The 18,230-nt window shown below is 40.0% G+C and overlaps 1 protein-coding gene across 6 annotated transcripts in view; it reads left to right on the plus strand.

Annotated features, from left to right (window-relative positions):
- The window catches only part of TRIM44 (tripartite motif containing 44), a 146,264-nt gene that overhangs the window by 16,160 nt on the left and 111,874 nt on the right, over window positions 1–18,230 (plus strand). For all 6 annotated transcript variants that reach the window (XR_013540679.1, XR_012082481.2, XR_012082480.2 and 3 more), the window contains exon 3: window positions 8,911–8,988. Coding sequence is in view for 1 of the 6 variants with exons in the window: in XM_020782798.3 (XP_020638457.3) it covers window positions 8,911–8,988 (78 nt within the window). In the remaining 5 variants the exon portion in view is untranslated. The remainder of the gene's footprint in view (window positions 1–8,910; window positions 8,989–18,230) is intronic.

Here is an 18,230-nt window from a genome sequence, read left to right on the forward strand (position 1 = left end):
TGAGGGATTTAGAATGCGCCGGACAGAACGCGCGGTGGCCTGAACGATCCCGAGTGTCAAGATCGCGTCTGCTGGGGAAAGTTTAGAAGTCCGGAGGATTTTTTTTCCCTCCCCGCTTGTTCCTGCGGAGCCCCGCCCCCCGAAGGAGGAATTAGGATTGTGCCCTTTTCCCATGCTCCTCCTGCTTGTTAGAGATGTTGTCCCAGAAGTGGAAGTAGGGGCGGTAAAAGGGTATGTGAAAAAAGGATAGACTGCTGGAGAAGGTAATTCGGAAGTCTCTGGAGAGCCCAAATTCTCGAGACCTGTTCCATTTCTTACAGGAACAGGGTTTGGCCAATCTTACGAGCAACTGTTTTCAGAATGGGTATTTCGAAATCAAATACTGTATGGGTTTACCAGAAGTCTAGCTAATTGTTGTGTAAGGTGACAGCAGGACAGAAATAACTGAATTTTGAATCCATGTACTCTCCTCCTCCTTCAAAGCATTGTGACTGTGTTTTAGACTACACCAAGAAAGGCAAGGAATGTGAGAATTACACACTTCAGGATACAGACCGTCAATACTAACAGTCTTAATTAACGCTTAATTACTCTGAGTTGACATTGGGTTGTTCTGTCCTAGTTATGAGCTCAAGTAGCTTCTCTCCCTTGGCCTATGACAGAGCCAAGCAGTTATGCCTACGCTGCATCTATATAAGAAACAGGTTTTCTTCCTGAAACAGGTTATCCGTGCTTCAGAAAAGCATGACAGGCAAGTGTGTGTGTGTGTGTGTGTGTGTGTGTGTGTGTGTGTGTGTGTGTGTGTGTGTGTGTGTGTGTGTGTGTGTGTGTGTGCCCTGTTTTCACCAAAATACGACCTAGTATGATTTTTCAGGATGCTCGTAATACAAGCCCTACCCCGAAAATAAGCCCCAGTTAAGTGAAACCCCACCTTCCACCACTGTGCAGCAACCAGAAGAACACATGACTGTATTTGAATAAATGTAGATTGTTGTACATGGAAAAAAAACATCCCCTGAAAATAAGCCCTAATGCGTTTTTCGGAGCAAAAATTAATATAAGACCCTGATGACCCTCATGACTTAAGTGGATATTAACATTTTCACCCTGCTGTTGTGTGTAAAAAAGTGTCTGTTATACATATGTTATTACGCTGCAGTTCTAAGATTACTATTAATATGCTGTGTTTTGTTTGATATATATGATGATACACAAACCACAAGAGGAGTTTTGCTGAAGCAGCCAAAGGTACATCTAGCTTATGGTCTGTTTTTCATAGTTCCCAACAAGTTGCACTGAAGAAATGCATAGATAGGATATGATGGTTATAATTCAGTTTGGATAGATTGAGAAGAGAAATCAGTTTCATAGGAACGCTGTCTTGTCATTATCAAGTGAGCTTTGACGACAAAGCTGAACCAACCTCAAATTAATATTTGCTTAAACATGGTGCAACTTTTTGCGTAGACTGGAAACAACTAAACAAGCCATGGAACTTAGTTCCTGCAGAACCATGGCTTGTCAAATTGAGTGAACGCATCCATTCTCTTGTCTTTCAGTTGTCTGTCCAGTCTCTTTTTCAAACATTCAAAATAGTGATTGTCACCAAATCCAATTAATAAGTTTTTGGGCAAAGAAAGGACTTCATTTTGTGTGTTGTGAATCTACCGCTAGTCAGTTTGACAAAGTAACCGTTATATTCTAGAAGGTAGAAGAAGAGTTTCTCTAGGTACCATCATGCATTATTTTGTAATCATTTGTTATGTCTTCTCCTCTCCTTTTAGTTGTCCATAATCCAACAAAAGTGACAGAAGCGCTATCTTTTCTTTGTTAGGAAGACGCTGTAACCTCGTGGTTGTTTTGCTCGTCCTTTGTGAGCTCTCTATTTCTGAGATTCAGGTTATCTGCCATGCTACTAACACCACTGTAAGCAAATGTGGGAGAAGTAAGATGACAGTGAAAGGATATGAGAAAAGTGATAGGATGATGGGCTATGGAAAAATGATATTTTCATGCATAAAATTCATCCTGTTAGCACTGTAATCCTTTGCTAGTTATTCTTCAAAATATATTTGCATTAATCTCTTCATAGGTAGCTAGGTTTCACATGACTTGCAGTCTACTAGTGCTTGAATGAGAGATAACTTTGGTTTATTTAATTACATTTTAAATAGCTTATACACTCTTGCCACCTTTTCCACATGGGAATAGAATTAATGGCGATTTAAAGACAGAAGGAAATGATAATGACAAAGCAAAGTAAAAGCAGCTAATCAGGATGCCAGGTTTGAGGACAGGGAAAAAGGTAAATACAGCCAGGTACAGTGGGGTCTTGACTTAAGAACGGCTTGAGTTAAGAACATTTTGACTTAAGAACCACTCTCATAGGAAAATATTGACTTGACTTACATACTTAGATTTGAGTTAAGAACTAAAAAAACCCACGTGGGAGGCAGGGAAAGTGCAAAATTTGAACTTTCAGTTAACTGTTGGCCAGTGAAAAGGGTGCCTGTCTGCTTCCTCACTCCTCCCAGCGTTTAGAGCGTGGATTGGGAGACAGTCTTCGGACTGCCTGGTACTGTACTGCCTGGACTGTATTTTCCCTGCCTTCCCTGAACCTTTCTTGACCTAAGAAAAAAAGAAACAAAATATCCCCCTCTAGTGGTCAAAGGCGGAATAGAAGCTTCCCGTTAGTTTCTATGGACGGAAAAGAGCAGATACGGATCAAATGGTTTTCAATGCATTCCTATGGGAAATGCAGATTTGACCTGAGAACTTTTTGACTTGAGAACCGCCTTCCAATACGGATTAAGTTCTCAAGTCAAGACCCCACTGTATACCAGTCATTTGCATTTGAGTATATTCATAGGCTGGACCATAAAGAAGCTGAACTATAAAGAAGGCTGACCGCTGAAGAATTGATGCTTCTGAATTGTGGTGCTGGAGAAGGCTCTTGAGAGTCCCCTGGACTGCAAAGAGAACAAACTTATCCATTCTAAAGGAAATCAAGCCTGAGAAGGGGATGACAGAGGATGAGGTAGTTGAACAGTGTCACTGAAGCTACCAACATGAATTTGACCAAACCCTGGGAGGCAGTGAAAGACAGGAGGGCCTGGCGTGCTCTGGTCCATGGGGTCACAAAGAGTCAGACACGACTTAACAACTAAACAACAACTACAACAAATATTCATAGGCTTTCCATTCTACCAATTTACCACACATAACTCAAATGAGAGCATATGGATTCTTTTAAAAATAAATTTCATTGCATATATTACTACAAGGTTATAAAATATGGCTGATTTGGACATTCCAGACCAGACGAGACACTGTTTTAAAAGTGTTGAAGTAGCTAGATTTACTTGAATATTTGTTCTGTTGATTTCACTGAAACTTTCAAATTTGCAAGGCTGTGGTGTAAATCAGCTGTATATTAAATAGAGTTCAGTAAACATGCAGCAAGAGGCTCTCCTGAGGTGAGTAGTACAGTGGTGCCTCGCTTAACGATTGTTCCGCATTACAACGATGTCGCTGTACGACGATCTTTTTGCGATCACACTTGTGATAGCTAAACGATGGTCTAAATAGGGTTTTCCCGCTTTGCGATGATCGGTTCCCTGCTTCGGGAACCGATTGTTCGCAAAACGATGGTTTTTTTAACAGCTGATTGGTGGTTTCAAAGTGGCCACCGGGTGCTTAAAATGGCTCCCCACTGTGTTTAGGGATGGATTCCTCGCTATATAGGCAGCGAAAATGGCCGCCATATGGAGCAGTGGTTCTTAAACTTTGTTACTTCGATGCTTTTGAACTGCAACTCCCAGAAACCCCAGTCAGCACAGCTTATGGTGAAGGCTTCTGGGAGTTGCAGTCCAAAACTCCTGAGTAACCCAAGGTTAAGAACCAGTGATATGGAGGATCTTGGCTGGATGGTGAGTTTTTACCCCACTGGAACACATTGAACGGGTTTCAATGCGTTTCAATGGGGTTTTTAATTTCGTTTTACAATGTTTTCGCTTAACGGCGATTTTCCTGAAACAGATTATCGTCCTTAAACGAGGCATCACTGTATGGGAAAATGACATTGCAGTACAGTTGTTGGAAATAAAAACAATTGTAAGTCACAATTCCATTAATAGGTGACTATAATAATACTGTCGAATATAAAGTATCCTGGGCAGGTTGTAGCACATCAGTGACACTTGCTGGTGGATGGGGCAGTGGGAGGTTCAAAGAAACTTAGTGTTTAAAGTTTCTCTAGCATGCCAGAAAGCCACAGACAGATAATCAATGGCAGGTATTTTAGGTAGCAGATGGCTTGTCACTAGCAAGAGAGGAGAGCAGAATTTTAGTTTATTATTATAAAAACATTGTGCCCTGCCAGTAATACATCTGCATCACACTAGTTGTATATGTACAGCTGTTTGAAGACCATTGCTGTATAAGGGAGCCTTTCCAAGCCCAGTATGTCCAGATGTTTGGGACATTAGCTCCTATCAGTCCCAACTAGCCTGGGGTCAGGAACCTTGCAAATTCTAATCCAAAATGTCAGGAGAACCCCAGGTTAGGAAAGGGTTATCTAAGTTTTTTTCAGAATGGAAGTCGTTAAATAGGTACAGATGCAAATTTTCTTAGTCGGCCTTATCTTCTGTTTCCTTGTGGGCAGGCAGGAAGCAGACAGGCAGGGAGAGGCCCAGCATTGCCGTAGCTATTTTTACAGTTTTACGTCCCCTACCAACCAAGGCACAGCTGGTAAATCTAATTTTAGTTTTTTCCTCCTTAGATATGAATGGTTTGGGGGGTGATACTTCCTAGAAAACATAGCTATGTGCAAAACTGTAGGAGGAGTTACAGATGATGCTTCTAATTTTTCTAGTTGCCAAAATATACCAGGTAGGAAGCATGCCACAGGTGTGCAGTTTCCAGTGATGAAAAGAGTCTGTCTATTTGTGTGTTATTTACTTGACTTAATCTGTGTGGGTGGGGTATTCTATCATTTTCCATCTTCATTAGCCACAGGAATACATTTTTTCTCTTCATATTTACTCTCATATTTACTGTTGTCAATTTTTATTGATCTTTGGGAAAGGGTTCAGGTGTGTTGTTTTACTCAATATATATATATATATTCTAGATCAGTGGAGGCAAACCTTTTTCTGCTGGAGTTCCCAAAATGAGGGGGTGGGGAAGAAACCAGTGGCTGCCGTGCTGCCTGGAAGACCAGAACCGGAACAGGAAGTGGCAGTTTCAGGGGGAATCATGGGGACGTACAGGAAGTTAAAGGGGGAATCATGGAGACAGATAGGAATTTAAAAAGGGGGAATCATGGGGATGGACAGGAAGTTAAAGGACCCAGAACAGGAATAGAAATGGGGAATCCCAGCTGCAGTCATTTCAAAAGGTTTGTTTCTGCAAGGGTGGGTGGGTGGCCCGGTTACTCTCGTGCCAGAAGAAAGGGCTTCATGTGCTGGATGTGGCACGCGTGCCATAGGTTCGCCATCGCTGTTCTAGATCTACGCATATATGGAAAGTGTCAGCATTTAAAGATGTGAATTTTGCTCAAATAGATACGTACATGCCGTAGAGACTAGCAGACTAGCTTTAATAAGCTTTTCCAATATGTTGCATCAAGCACACATCTGCCCTTTTCTTCAAAGCTTTTGCCACTTCTTTTCCTTTCCCCTGTGCTTGTCTTGATTCATTGTCCATGGTCTATACATTGATACAGCAATGGCCAATTTCTTGTGTAAACAAGGTTGGGGAATACTGTCTTCAGAACTGTTGACCATGATATCCAATTTCAGTATTCAGTAGGTTGATACTAAGAGGCAACTGAACTACAGAGGTTTCTGACCTTACATATTAGGCAGTAATATATAAAGATTTCTGCTTGGTTGTCATTATGTTGTGAGATCCCACAAGACTTCAATGCATTTTCCGTGCTATTCACTGTCTATATGAAAGTACTAGGGTTCATCACCTGAGGATTTGGAGCATAGTGTCACCTCCACTATATGGGTGATATTCTCCCTTATTGTCTAAAATTAATCAAGAGAAGGATCGTAAGATGTCCTTTCCATGGAGCATTTAGAAGTTACAGCCAGATTTTTACAAGTCTGCAAATATATTCAGAGCAACTTGTCTGAATAATCTGTGCATCTAGTTGAGATTCACATCCATCCATGATGCGGAAGTAAAATACAATTTCACAAAACTACTCAGGAGCCAAGTATGTGTAATATTTAGACAAGGCTTCCTTGTACAGTATTTGCAGGCACAAGGAAAAGTGGCTGACATACAGTATAAATCTGTCTCATTTATATGCCTGCTGTATACTTACGTGGTTAGTTACTCCAGCCCTATTCAGGCATTGTTAACAATGTTTGCTCAGCATGTGAAGAGAGAATCGTAGTAGCTCTTTGTCCCTTGTGGGTTTGCTCAAAAGAAAAGCGAACTGTCTGAAAAGCAGAAATTTATAGGCCCTTCTCAAGAGACAGAAACCTAATAATCACATATATTTGCTATATTTGTGGGGCGGGGTCTCTTCTCTTTAGGCTAGCTGCTTTTTATGAAAGCAACCAAATAAGGAGGCATGGAGGCATGCTAGCGCTTTTACCTCAGGGGTTAAATAAGCACATTTGAGAGTGCCTGAATAAGGCCTTTCAGGTGATATTGGCCAGAGCAAAGTGGGTCTCACCCCAGAAAGCTTGGTGAAATCTTGAATTTATCCTTTTATTATGAAAAAAAGTCATATGCACCTATACAACACTTAATTTGTATGACTCTTTTTTCATAATAAAAGGATAAATTCAAGATATATATATATTTATTCATATATTTTATTATGAAACGCAAAGCAAACAGTCTGGGTGCAAGCATGTCTCGATGCAGCTTTTTCTTCCTGTGAAATATTGAATTCTTTTATTACTTATTTCAGTGCATTAAATTTCATATTCCTCTTTAATGTTACCCTGTGACATAGAAGGGGGTAGTGTTCAAATAGATTTTTTCTTCACAGACATTCTGTCTTATAACGGCTTTGTAAGGCAGATTGGTATTATTCTTATATGATACACAAAGAGACTAAGAGTGATAAAACAGTGACGAAACAAGTAAGTTAGACTAAGATTTGAAGCAAGTTCCTTCCAGCTTAATCTTCTTGGCATCTGTATTAGACCAGCTCTTTGTAATCCATTTGTTTAGTTTCAGTTTGTGAAGCAACTTAAGCAAGTTGTTATCTTCAGATTGCTGTCTTTCGGGCCAGAAATGATATAACATGCCTAATTTTAATTTTAGTTTTCTTAAGGTTTTACATTAGAAGGACCAAATGTTCAGGCTTGTGTCTTTCCAAATTTTGAACATTTGGGACCTCTTAATTTTCATTGGCTATAACACAAATATTAGCCATATGTAAAAGATTAATATTTAATATTGCCTCACAATCATAAGGCAGTAGAAACAGCTATATTTTGTTTTCACAGCCTGAAGGTATCATCCTTTTGGATGTAAGAACAGGAGTGGCTACCTGAATTTTTTTTTGGAGAATACTGTGGAGAGGTATAAACAAATTGCATTTAACTATGGAAAGTGGCGAGATTAGAGCTACACACCCTATAGGCTTGAAAATGCTAAGTGTTGCATTGAAAGCAGCTCTGTGAATATGTAAGTAGTTGATTTCTCATGTTGGTGAGTATTCAGCCTTTGTGGTGGTTAATTAGTAGGTTTTAGATGGGAACAGAGTCCAATAATGAAGACTATTTCACAGCAACAGTGACAGAACAATTCGGAAGAATGTCTAACATAATGACTGAAATCCTTTTGTGCAGTTACGCAAACACCATAACTTTTAGAGGCAAATTGCTGGAAGTTAAGAAATCTCTATAGACCCTATGTATTGCATGTTGAATCCTGCTACTGAAAATAAGATATTCATGAGATTATCTATGTGCCTGTGGACATCCTTGGAGGTTTCTTAATTTAGGACAATTTGCTTCCAAATAATTACACCATTTATGCAACTACACAAGAAGATTACAGCCTATGTGTTGTTAGAAGAGATCGCTTGGACCTTTAAATATTATTTCCTTTGATGGATCCTGTGGGGAAAGAGCCAGATCTCTTATCAGTCAGATTAAAAGATGTATTGTCAAAACCACAGGTCTTTCATAGGAAAACGGGGGAAAGCGACTTTCTTTAAGTGTACCTCCCTCTAACCCTTGTTTCACTATTGAGAGCTCTTCCTCCCCTTAAGTATGAGCTGCAATTTAGTTCTGGAGAAGACTAGTTCAAGCAAAAGAAACAAATATTTGAGGGACCCCACAAGTGCCTAACACTTTGCATCTTTCGTGGAGTGTGAACTCTTGATTACTTCCTTAATTAGTTCTTTCCGTCTGCTTCATCTTACAAATGGAACTGTGAAAGTGCAGGATTAAATTATCGAGGAGCCAATACCAATTACAGAAAATAAATGAAACATGGAGCTGGGTCACCATTGCTATCGTATTCTCTGCAAGGCCCTTATGCTGAAGGGTGCTGAGCCTCCTCTTGAGAACCGATGAAGCTTTGACTTCAATGGGAGGTGAGGACTGCTGAGCCTCTAGCAGGATTTGAGCCTTCTTGAAGCTGAGCCATGTGACACAGGCAGTGAATGACTCAGCCAGTGCAATTCGATTTAATTTCCATTCCAATAGTTCTCCCACTGCTCTTGGCGGATACATCTTTTCTTCTTCGTTGAGTTCGCTGCGTGCTTAACCTCCGTCCCAAAAGAGCCAATGAATGTATTCAGGGACTCGTAACAGCTTGGCTAATAGAAAGTGCTGAAAGATGGCTGCTCTTCTTTTACTGCACTCCAGTTATGCTGTGGAAGTCCTGGTTGTATTTGCAAAAGTGACCTCTGCCCTTTGTGTTTTCCAGAACAGAGAACAAGTGGACCTGAAGGTGGCCATGCTAGAGATGGTAGAAAGGCTAAAGTTCAAGTGTGCGGACCCCAAAGTAAGTTAATAAAATAAACATATCTCCTGTCTTTTTTGAATTTTTCATTCTCCTTGAGAAAAATATACAGCCTTGCTAATGACTGTCTGCGCATTGCATTAAAGATCTAATTAAGTCTGTCAGTCAGAAAAAAGCGCCAGCTTTATATGTGCCTAGAGATAAATAGTTTTGCTGCCCTTTCTGTGCCTTTTTCAGTTTGTCGCTTGAAATAAGATAATCTATATTTGTTTTGCCAAAGCAGTACACCAGTGTAGCTTTAATCTTTTTACAATTATTTAATTAATCCATTTGTAATTTCTTTCCTTTACTCCAAGATGTTTAGGACTGTATAAATGTAGCATAACATGCATCTCAGAAGCACCTCTATGTAGTAAGGTAGCATCATTTTCAATGTTTTCAGACCCACAGAATCACTTTAATCCAAGGATACATTTTTGAGGGTGTCTGCTTCTTAGTATTACTGTACATTTATATGCTTATTGAATAATGTTGCTGTGGCTCCTGCCTGGCCTAGTGAGATCATGCCCCAGCAGTGTGGGCTGACCCACCAATTAGGAAGAACAAAGTTGGATTTAAATATAATGATTGGCCCAGGAGCATTTGGTAAGTGCAGCTTTGAGCCCACACAGTATTCTAAATGCTCTACTGCATTGGTTCCCCTTACCTGGGGGACTTGCTTGCTTTATGACTGCAGCTTCACCAATGTAACTGTAAAGGCAGTAAGTGCTACCCCAAAGGAATAACCTTCATACTGGTGCATTAAAGATGTACAGCACATCTTTGTTACACAGCGGTCCGTATGTACGTAGTTGGTTGCTTCCTGGACAGCACGTTTGGATGTTTGTGTTATGTGTATATATGTTTCCAGTTTATTCACTGCAAGCACCTGTGAGTGAAAGATGTTTAGGGCACTGGTTTTGAGACTTTCCTTTTGATCACTGATGGCAAATAACATCAACCCCTGACTTTAACTTCAAATTCCATCTGAGTTTTGAATTCGAAATTGATTAGGCTTGCCGTTGATGGGCAGCATGAGGCTGAAATGTTAGCACGTTACTTTCTTCTGTCAGCAGTTGCTAACATACCTAGGGATGCTTGGGTTTGTTTGCTACTTTATCACCCTGTCTCACTGGAAGAACAATCCTGGTTTTGTTTAAAATGCAGCAAGCAATTTTATTCTTCTTTTATGTATCTTATAACAAAATATAAGTTTGCTACTTTATCACCCTGTCTCACTGGAAGAACAATCCTGGTTTTGTTTAAAATGCAGCAAGCAATTTTATTCTTCTTTTATGTATCTTATAACAAAATATAAGAGAAACGTAGATGTAAGAGCAGAGACACAAAGGGCCAAAGTGAGAAAGTCTGTACAGTATAGTGATGGTTGTTGTGGGTTTTTCGGGCTCTTTGGCCATGTTCTGAAGGTTGTTCTTTCTAACGTTTCGCCAGTCTCTGTGGCTGGCATCTTCAGAGGACAGGACCAGAGCACAGAGTGCTACTCCTGTCCTCTGAAGATGCCGGCCACAGAGATTGGAGAAATGTTAGGAAGAACAACCTTCAGAACATGGCCAGAGAGCCCGAAAAACACGACAACCATTAGATCCTGGCTGTGAAAGCCTTCACGAATACTGTACATTGAGTATGGTGAGTTGGACTAGAACTCAGGAGACCTGGATACTGTTCCCTGCTTGCCATGGAAGATCACTGGGACAGTGCTGGAACTGTTAAAACTGTTTCCTAAATATCCCCCTTATCTTGAAGGCCCTGTTAAGGTCACTGTTAGTCAGTTCCAACTTGACCTGTGAGCCTGAAGACGCTGGAGCTGTTGGTGGTGTGCTCTCCTCCACCCTAGAAAGCAGCAAGGAACCTATATTAATAACTCTAGGGGAAGAGATGAGAATGTTGAGCCTGAGATAGCAAGAACCGGGAATTGAGAGAAAAGACTCATCAGTAGCGGAAGCTATTTGGGTGGGAAAGGAGAAGGGTATGAAAGTAAAGGACGATCACGGTGGCACATAACATACAGATGCATGAAATCAGGTGAGAGGTGATATAAAGACCATAGTACTTTGTTGATAAATCTAATTAGGGCTGTTATGTGCATAAGCTGAAGAAATATAGTATATGTGGTTGGAATGAGTGTTTTTAACATAAGGTACCTTATGTAAAAGCAGCTGATGATTATCAATGTAACTGTGCTCTCATTTGCTAACTGACTCCACTTTAAAATGGTCATAAGTAATCTCCTTCTCATAATAGCACAACAATAGCACAAGCAGTAATAGATCATCTCGGCCAGGAGATAAAATTGCCACCATAGTACAGATGCACATGCATTTCTGCAGAGCACAGTTATAAGGGTCAGTTGCTGTACATGTGCTAGCTTAGTAGAGGGGTGAAAATCATTGTAAACAACAGTTCTTTGACATCGGGTATTGGCAGGAAGAAAGAGAGAGTAGTGTATGAAGAGCAGGGCTGCCACATGCTGTTGTCTGCTGACCCCCAACAGAACTGTTGGTTGTCTTCAGGGAGCTTGTCTGGAGATCACCTCTTTACCGTCCACCCCTTGGAATATATTTGTGCCCCCATTTCCATGTCTTTTCATCCACTTTGTCACCCCCAGTGGGAATGTCCATGTGCTCTCTGTGGGTGGCATACCACCTCTCTACAACTGTACCTTCACCCAGTTTGGAAAACGGCATAATAAGGTCTTTTAGAAATAGTTCAGTGTGAAAGCAAGTAGGTTGTTGTAATCATCACCAGAGCCAATGTATGATAAACTAAATATAAAGTGAGCAAAATGATAAAAATGCTATGGACAATTTCTATACATATCTGCAGAGCTATGCTGTAGAAATAAAATGAATGTTACAGACTCAATTAGTAAATGTACTTCATTGAAGAACATACAGAAATGCAAAAAATACAGCTGGGGTAGGGTCTGGGGCAGTTTTTGAGTGATATGGAGGGTTGAAGGGAGGAAGGTTTGTGTAATCACTAGTAGCCTAATTAAACTTATTTCAATATTGTTTATCATGAAATTATGCCCATTGTTAGGTTAATGAAAAAGAATAAATGCTTCAGTTCCATTAGCTAAAATAAAATAAAATAAAAACATCTCCTTCCCCCCCCCAAAAAAAACAAAGACGAGAGAGAGAGAGAGAGAGAGAGAGAGAGAGAGAGAGAGAGAACTACCTTAGTCAGATTAAATCATCATGAATTGTGGAACTGGTTGTGTAGGGATGGAAAAGAAAGTTTCTACAAGCAATAGAAACCTTTGCGTTCATAGAATGAGACCACTAAATACAAATCAAGATTTTTACTAACATACCTCAAATTTAATTAACTTGGCAAAAAGATTTTGAATGCCAGATCACATTTGTCCAGAGACACACTATGGAATGGAATAGTAATACCAGACTGTCTTCTCATAAGTTGGAAAGAGAGGGTAATTCAGAACCTTCTTTTTTTCCTTGTGGAAAGACTTATTCGTTCTAATATATCTACTTCTTTCACTTATTAATGCTGCATTTGATCTGATAATTGCAGGATTATCTAGTCGCTTGAATCTTCATGGTTTTTTTTTAATGTGTCTTGGACAAAGGTGCAGTCCTGAGCACCTTTTGGGTGTAAGTCTTGCCACTCTGCTCTCATCTGATATAAGTGAATATTGTAAATAATATACTCTTAGGTTGTTCTTCATTATCCAGTGGACTAGAGACGAATGCTGACTACCCATTGGTTTGTTTATGGCTCTTGCAGAAAACTTGGCAATAAGCAATTTAAAAAGTGTGCTTATTACAACTATTTTGGCCAAAAGTATACAAAGTCTCATTCTGATTGTTAATAGAAAATGTGATGTTGGCTAAATAGAGATTCTTACAGTTATTCCACCCCTAGAACACAGAGGGTTCATTTTCTAACTACCATATCAGCGATGCTTTCTGTTTCCGCACTGGAATTTATGATGTTGCCTAGAAGCACTTTTGCATCAATGAACTGAGTTTAATACAAGGAGAGAAAATATTTAAATAAGATGTAGATTTCACAGTGTGGCTAAACAAGGGGTAAAAAAATCTGTATTCAGGATGTCCTGCAGATAAAAGACGTTTCAGGGCTCGCCTCAGTTGAGTTGGGGTTATGATGCTATGGACAGGGAACACTGGAAGGGCCTCAGGAGAACCCTGAATAGCATAAGGTAGGAAGATGAAGAATGTCTTGGCTGAAAAACCTTGGAGATTGGTTTAGGTGTGGCACGATATTATTGTTCAGAGCTGGCACATCCAAGGTTGGTACAGCGACCAAATCAGCCATACAAGCATGTTTGGCTGTGGCTGGTTTATGGAAGCAGAGGGATTGTTGTGACATGTGTCTCCTGAAGAACACCCATGCAGTAGTACAGTGTTTATTAAGGACTGTAATATTCTTGGCTGCTTATATATACAAATAGCAATATTAAGGTTTGCAGAATTACAGAAAGTCTCAGTTAGCACTGAGCCTGATCAGTAGGAATGAAGTACTTACTGATAGCTAGAAGAATAAAATGGAGGTTGGGGGTGGAGATGCAGTGTCTGGAATCCTGAATAGAAGTACTGTACACTGCAACATTTTGTTGCAGGTCATAGTTGTCTTTCTTGTTACAAATCTATGTCTCAGTATTGCATTCTGTAACTTAGTGACTAGTTTTATAGAGTTATCTGTTTACTTTTAGTAATCCTGTGCAAGTCTACCAGGTTACAAGTCCCACTGAGTTCTGTGGGACCTTCTCCTAAGTATATCGGTTTCCAACTGTATGTGTCTGTTTCTTATTCTGTTGGGCCCTAGACTCTATGCCTTCAAATGCTCTGCCAGTTTTTTTAGCATCTGCTATGTGCTGACTGTTCCTGGAGTATTTCCCCCCCCCCCGTGTGCCAGAATGGGAGTGGCCTTTGTAGTGTGCATTTCTCCAATAATGTGATGTGGGCTCCTTGCTGAGTGAAGTCAACTTTAAAATGCTGTCATCGGGGCCAGGATAATGGTAATTTTTGTAATATAATATTGTGGACTGTAGTGAAAGATTTATGGACCACACTCTTGAACTGTGTTGAGCATCTGTAAAGAATTAATAAATCCAAGTCCTGTGTTAGGCTGGCTAACTGATTAAAGTTATGTGATTCATTGGTAGAAAGTAGGGAAGTTAATCTACAACTGTAATAGTTGTAGTTAATGAGTTCCTTATATTAAGGCAGATGTTTCTGGAGAAATATTAGCTGATAATGTGTGGCAACTGTTAGAGAAGGAGGAAACTCCCATTAAGCCTATTGGCATTTAAAAATGTGTCTCATTAACCTTTTTAGTTGTTAAAAAAAGAAGAGAAGTTACAGGAAGAACAAAAATTGATCAATAAAATCCACACATTATTTGTTTTTATACCCAGCACAAGTTGCCACTTCAAGGAGACTATCATTTGATGACATTCTGACTAGGTGTCTGCTCCAGAAAGCTCACATTTTTTCTGTCAGATTGCAGAGGGTGAATCTAATATTAGAAATGGTGTGCCATTTTCCCCTTCAAAAGAAGCTGAGATGTTGGAGGAGCCTCGTGGCGCAGTGGTTAAACCGCTGTACTGCAGCTAAAACTGTGCTCACGACCTGGGGTTCAAATCCCAGGTAGCCGGCTCAAGGTTGACTCAGCCTTCTATCCTTCCGAGGTTGGTAAAATGAGGACCCAGCTTGCTGGGGGGGGGCAATGTGTAGCCTGTATAATTAAATTGTAAACCGCCCGGAGAGTGCTTGTAGCGCTATGGGGCGGTATATAAGTCCAATAAATAAATATAAATAAATAAATGTTGCTTCTGATAAACTTGGGGGAGGAGTTGAAGGGGTTAACCTTAGCCAAACGATAACCAAAAGACCTGGAGAGGAAGCTACTTGGGCAGGAAAAAGGAGGAAATAAAAAAAAAAAAGAGAGAGAGAGAGAGAGAGAGAGAAAGCATATAGAAAGCGCTTAGAATACAGAGATCTTCTAGGGGAAGGCTGTTCGGGTATGGAGGAGATGAAGAAAATGGAAAGTGGGAAAGATTGGGGGAAATTGTAAATGAGGACCCATGGACTGGAGAATGGGTTGAGTTTAAAGTGTTAAAGGAGGTTGCCAAGCACAAATGGAGAGAGCAAGTATATAGACGCCCCCATACTGGAGCCAGACCGAGGAAAGAGAGAGACGCGAAAGAGAGAAGGCCTGATTTGCCAGAGAAGCACATACATAATAGGGAGAACGAAAGATGTTTAAAGTATCATGGGAGCTTTCGTGCAATCTGGAAAGACAGCAGGAAGAAGGTATGGGAACCCTATGGTGGATGGGTTTTCTACCTGCCAGAATCCTAGATGTTAAAAATGCTCTCGGTAAACCGAGAGACTGAATCAACAGGCAGCAGCTGAATAACATATATTGAAATGAGAACTTTATCTACAAGGCAGAAAAGAGTAAATAGAATAATTTAAAATCTTGAAATAGCAATAGGTATAGATTGGATATCAGTATGTTATTGTCTCCCCTCTTCCTCATCAATTCCAATTCCCCTTTTCCTTTTTGTCACCCCCAATGTTAAAAAAAAAAAAAAGATAAACTGGATCCAACACCTGGATGGTTGTTTCAAGAGACAAGTTCTATGCCTCTGCCTGTTGCCAGGAATTTGTTCTTGACTGATAAGAAGGAAAGCAGAAGACTGCTTCCCACCCCACTGCATGCTGTGACTCATCTCTTTGTCCTTTGTATACATTTGCTGGCCCGCTTTACTCACATCCAATTAGCCTCTAGCATTCTCACTCTATGCATTTGTTGCCACGTTATCACAGTGTTGTGGGGGGGGGGGAAACCTTCAATTTTGCTTAATAATGCCCCCAAAGTGCAAAAATAATGGTGCTGGCAGTTCTTCAAAGCCTAAGAGAAGCTGTGAAGTGATTTCCATCAGTGAAAAGGTGTTAATTCTCAACTTGATAGAACAAGGGGAAAAAAATCATATACTGAGGTCACTAAAGCGTACAGTGAGAACAAATCTTCCATTCATGAGGTGGTGAGGAATGAAAAAAAAATTGGCCTAGTTTTGTGTGGCACCAGAAACTGAAAATTACTTCTATAGCTTGTAAATAAGGTGTTAGTTAAGACTGAAAAGGTATTTAAATTTTATATTTTAATTGTATTTTCATTGTCTTATCTTTTTATTGTATTTTAATTGTTGTAAGGCGCCCAGAGACTTTTGGGTAGTGTGGGCGGCTTATAAGTCAAATAATAAATAAATAAATTCGTGAGTTGAAGATATGAACAGGAAACATATATCTGTTGATTGTAATATATTACAGCAAAAGGATTTAAGCTTATATGAAGATTTTAGGAAAGAATCTACTGAAGAGAAGGACCCCAAGCCATTTACAGCAGGTAAGAGATGCTTGCATAGATTCAGGAATAGACATAATTTGAAAGTTATAAAAAGTACTGGAGAGGCTGCATCTGTCAGTGAAGAAGCTTTCCAGCCGAATTGAAGAAGTTGATTGAAGAGGAGAACTACCATCCAAATAAGTCTTCAATTGCAAGCGAATAGAATGTACATTCAGAAAAGTGCAAAGCAAGCACCAGGGTTCTGAGCCTCGTGGCACAGTGGTTAACTGCTGTATTGCAGCCAAAAATGTGCTCATGACCTGGGGTTCAATCCAGGGTAGCCGGCTCAAGGTTGACTCAGCCTTCTATCCTTCCGAGGTCAGTAAAATGAATATCCAGGATTAACTGGTACTATGCAGCAAAGCTGCAGGGCATATGATCAAGCCAGGTATGGTGTACCAATTGAAGAATCTTCATGCCCTCAAAAATAAAAATAAAAAATATCTACCCATGTTCCAGCAACATAAACAGAAAGTTTTGGTGGCAGCTATGCTTTATAACTAATGGTTTCACCAATGCTTCAGTTGAAACAGGGTGGGTTGCCATTTATAATCTTATTGATAATCAACAGTGCACCTAGCCATCAAATATCTGTTGCTATAGAATATGAAAACATTAAGATTGTGGTTTTGCCACTGAACACAACCTCACTGCTTCAGCCTCTCAAGTGACAAGTGACACACATCCAGTATGTCAAGGCCACATACACTTTGCCTTGTGTCTGAGCAGATTAGACCAGCAATGGATGTAGAGCCTAACCTAGAAATTATATACAGAATGCTGGAAATCATTCACTATTGCCGATGCAATATCATTCGTCAAAGCAACTGTGGATGAATTGAAACCATATACCATAAATGCCTATTGGAAGAATTTACTGAGTGAAGTAAGGATTTTAGAGGCTTCCTGGCTCTCAGTGGAGAGGTGATGAAAATCATTTGCGTAGGAAGACAAGTTGGTGGAGAGAGTTTCATTGATATGATTAAGGAAGAAGTAGAATACCATATCGAAGAACATGGAGAGGAAAATGAGGAATTAGAAAACTTGTTAAGTCATTGACAGATGAAGAGGAAGATGAGGAGGAAGAAATTGGAACAGAACTAGCAATGTGGACATTGGAAAAAATTGGCAAAGTGATCTGAATTGCACAGGCTCTAAATAAAAAAAAGAGATTATGATGTAACGCAGTATTAAAATCACCAAAGTATCACAACCTCTCCAGCAAATGTTTGATGAACTAAAAAGAAACAGTTTTCTATCACAATGTTTTTCCACAATGTTTTAAAACAAACCATGCCCTACTTTTGACAATGCCAAGCCATCAACTTTGTTTGCTCCTGTCATCATCCAGCCATCAACATCATCTGCTGCTTCTCCAGCTTTTCCATTCAAAGTGCCAAGATCACCAAAAGCAGACTTCTGATGACCTTTTTCCAGAAGGTCAGTAGCCCAATGTTACAATGCCTACACCATCACATCACTTCATTTCATCATCGTAGACATTGTATCATCATCATGTCATCACAGCAACAATGAAGAAAGGAGAAGCCAGTGAATACCTACAGTAGACTAAGAAATAAATGGAAACATGTAATGTAAAAATTATATGAACTGAGCTGTGTAGGTACCAGATCTTTTTCATTGATCCATTGTCCCTTGAGAGTAATAATAATTGTAATCTTAAGAGTGCAGAGCTAGAAGGGATCCTATGAATCATCATGTCTGGCCCCTGTCAAAGAGGCCTAGTGGGGAATTGAACCAGTCTCTGTCTCTGCAACAAGATCCTAAACCACAGAATTATACTTGGCATAACCTTTAATGGGCTGCAG

Source organism: Pogona vitticeps, chromosome 1 (genome assembly GCF_051106095.1).
Source record: "Pogona vitticeps strain Pit_001003342236 chromosome 1, PviZW2.1, whole genome shotgun sequence".
NCBI lineage: Eukaryota > Metazoa > Chordata > Lepidosauria > Squamata > Agamidae > Pogona > Pogona vitticeps.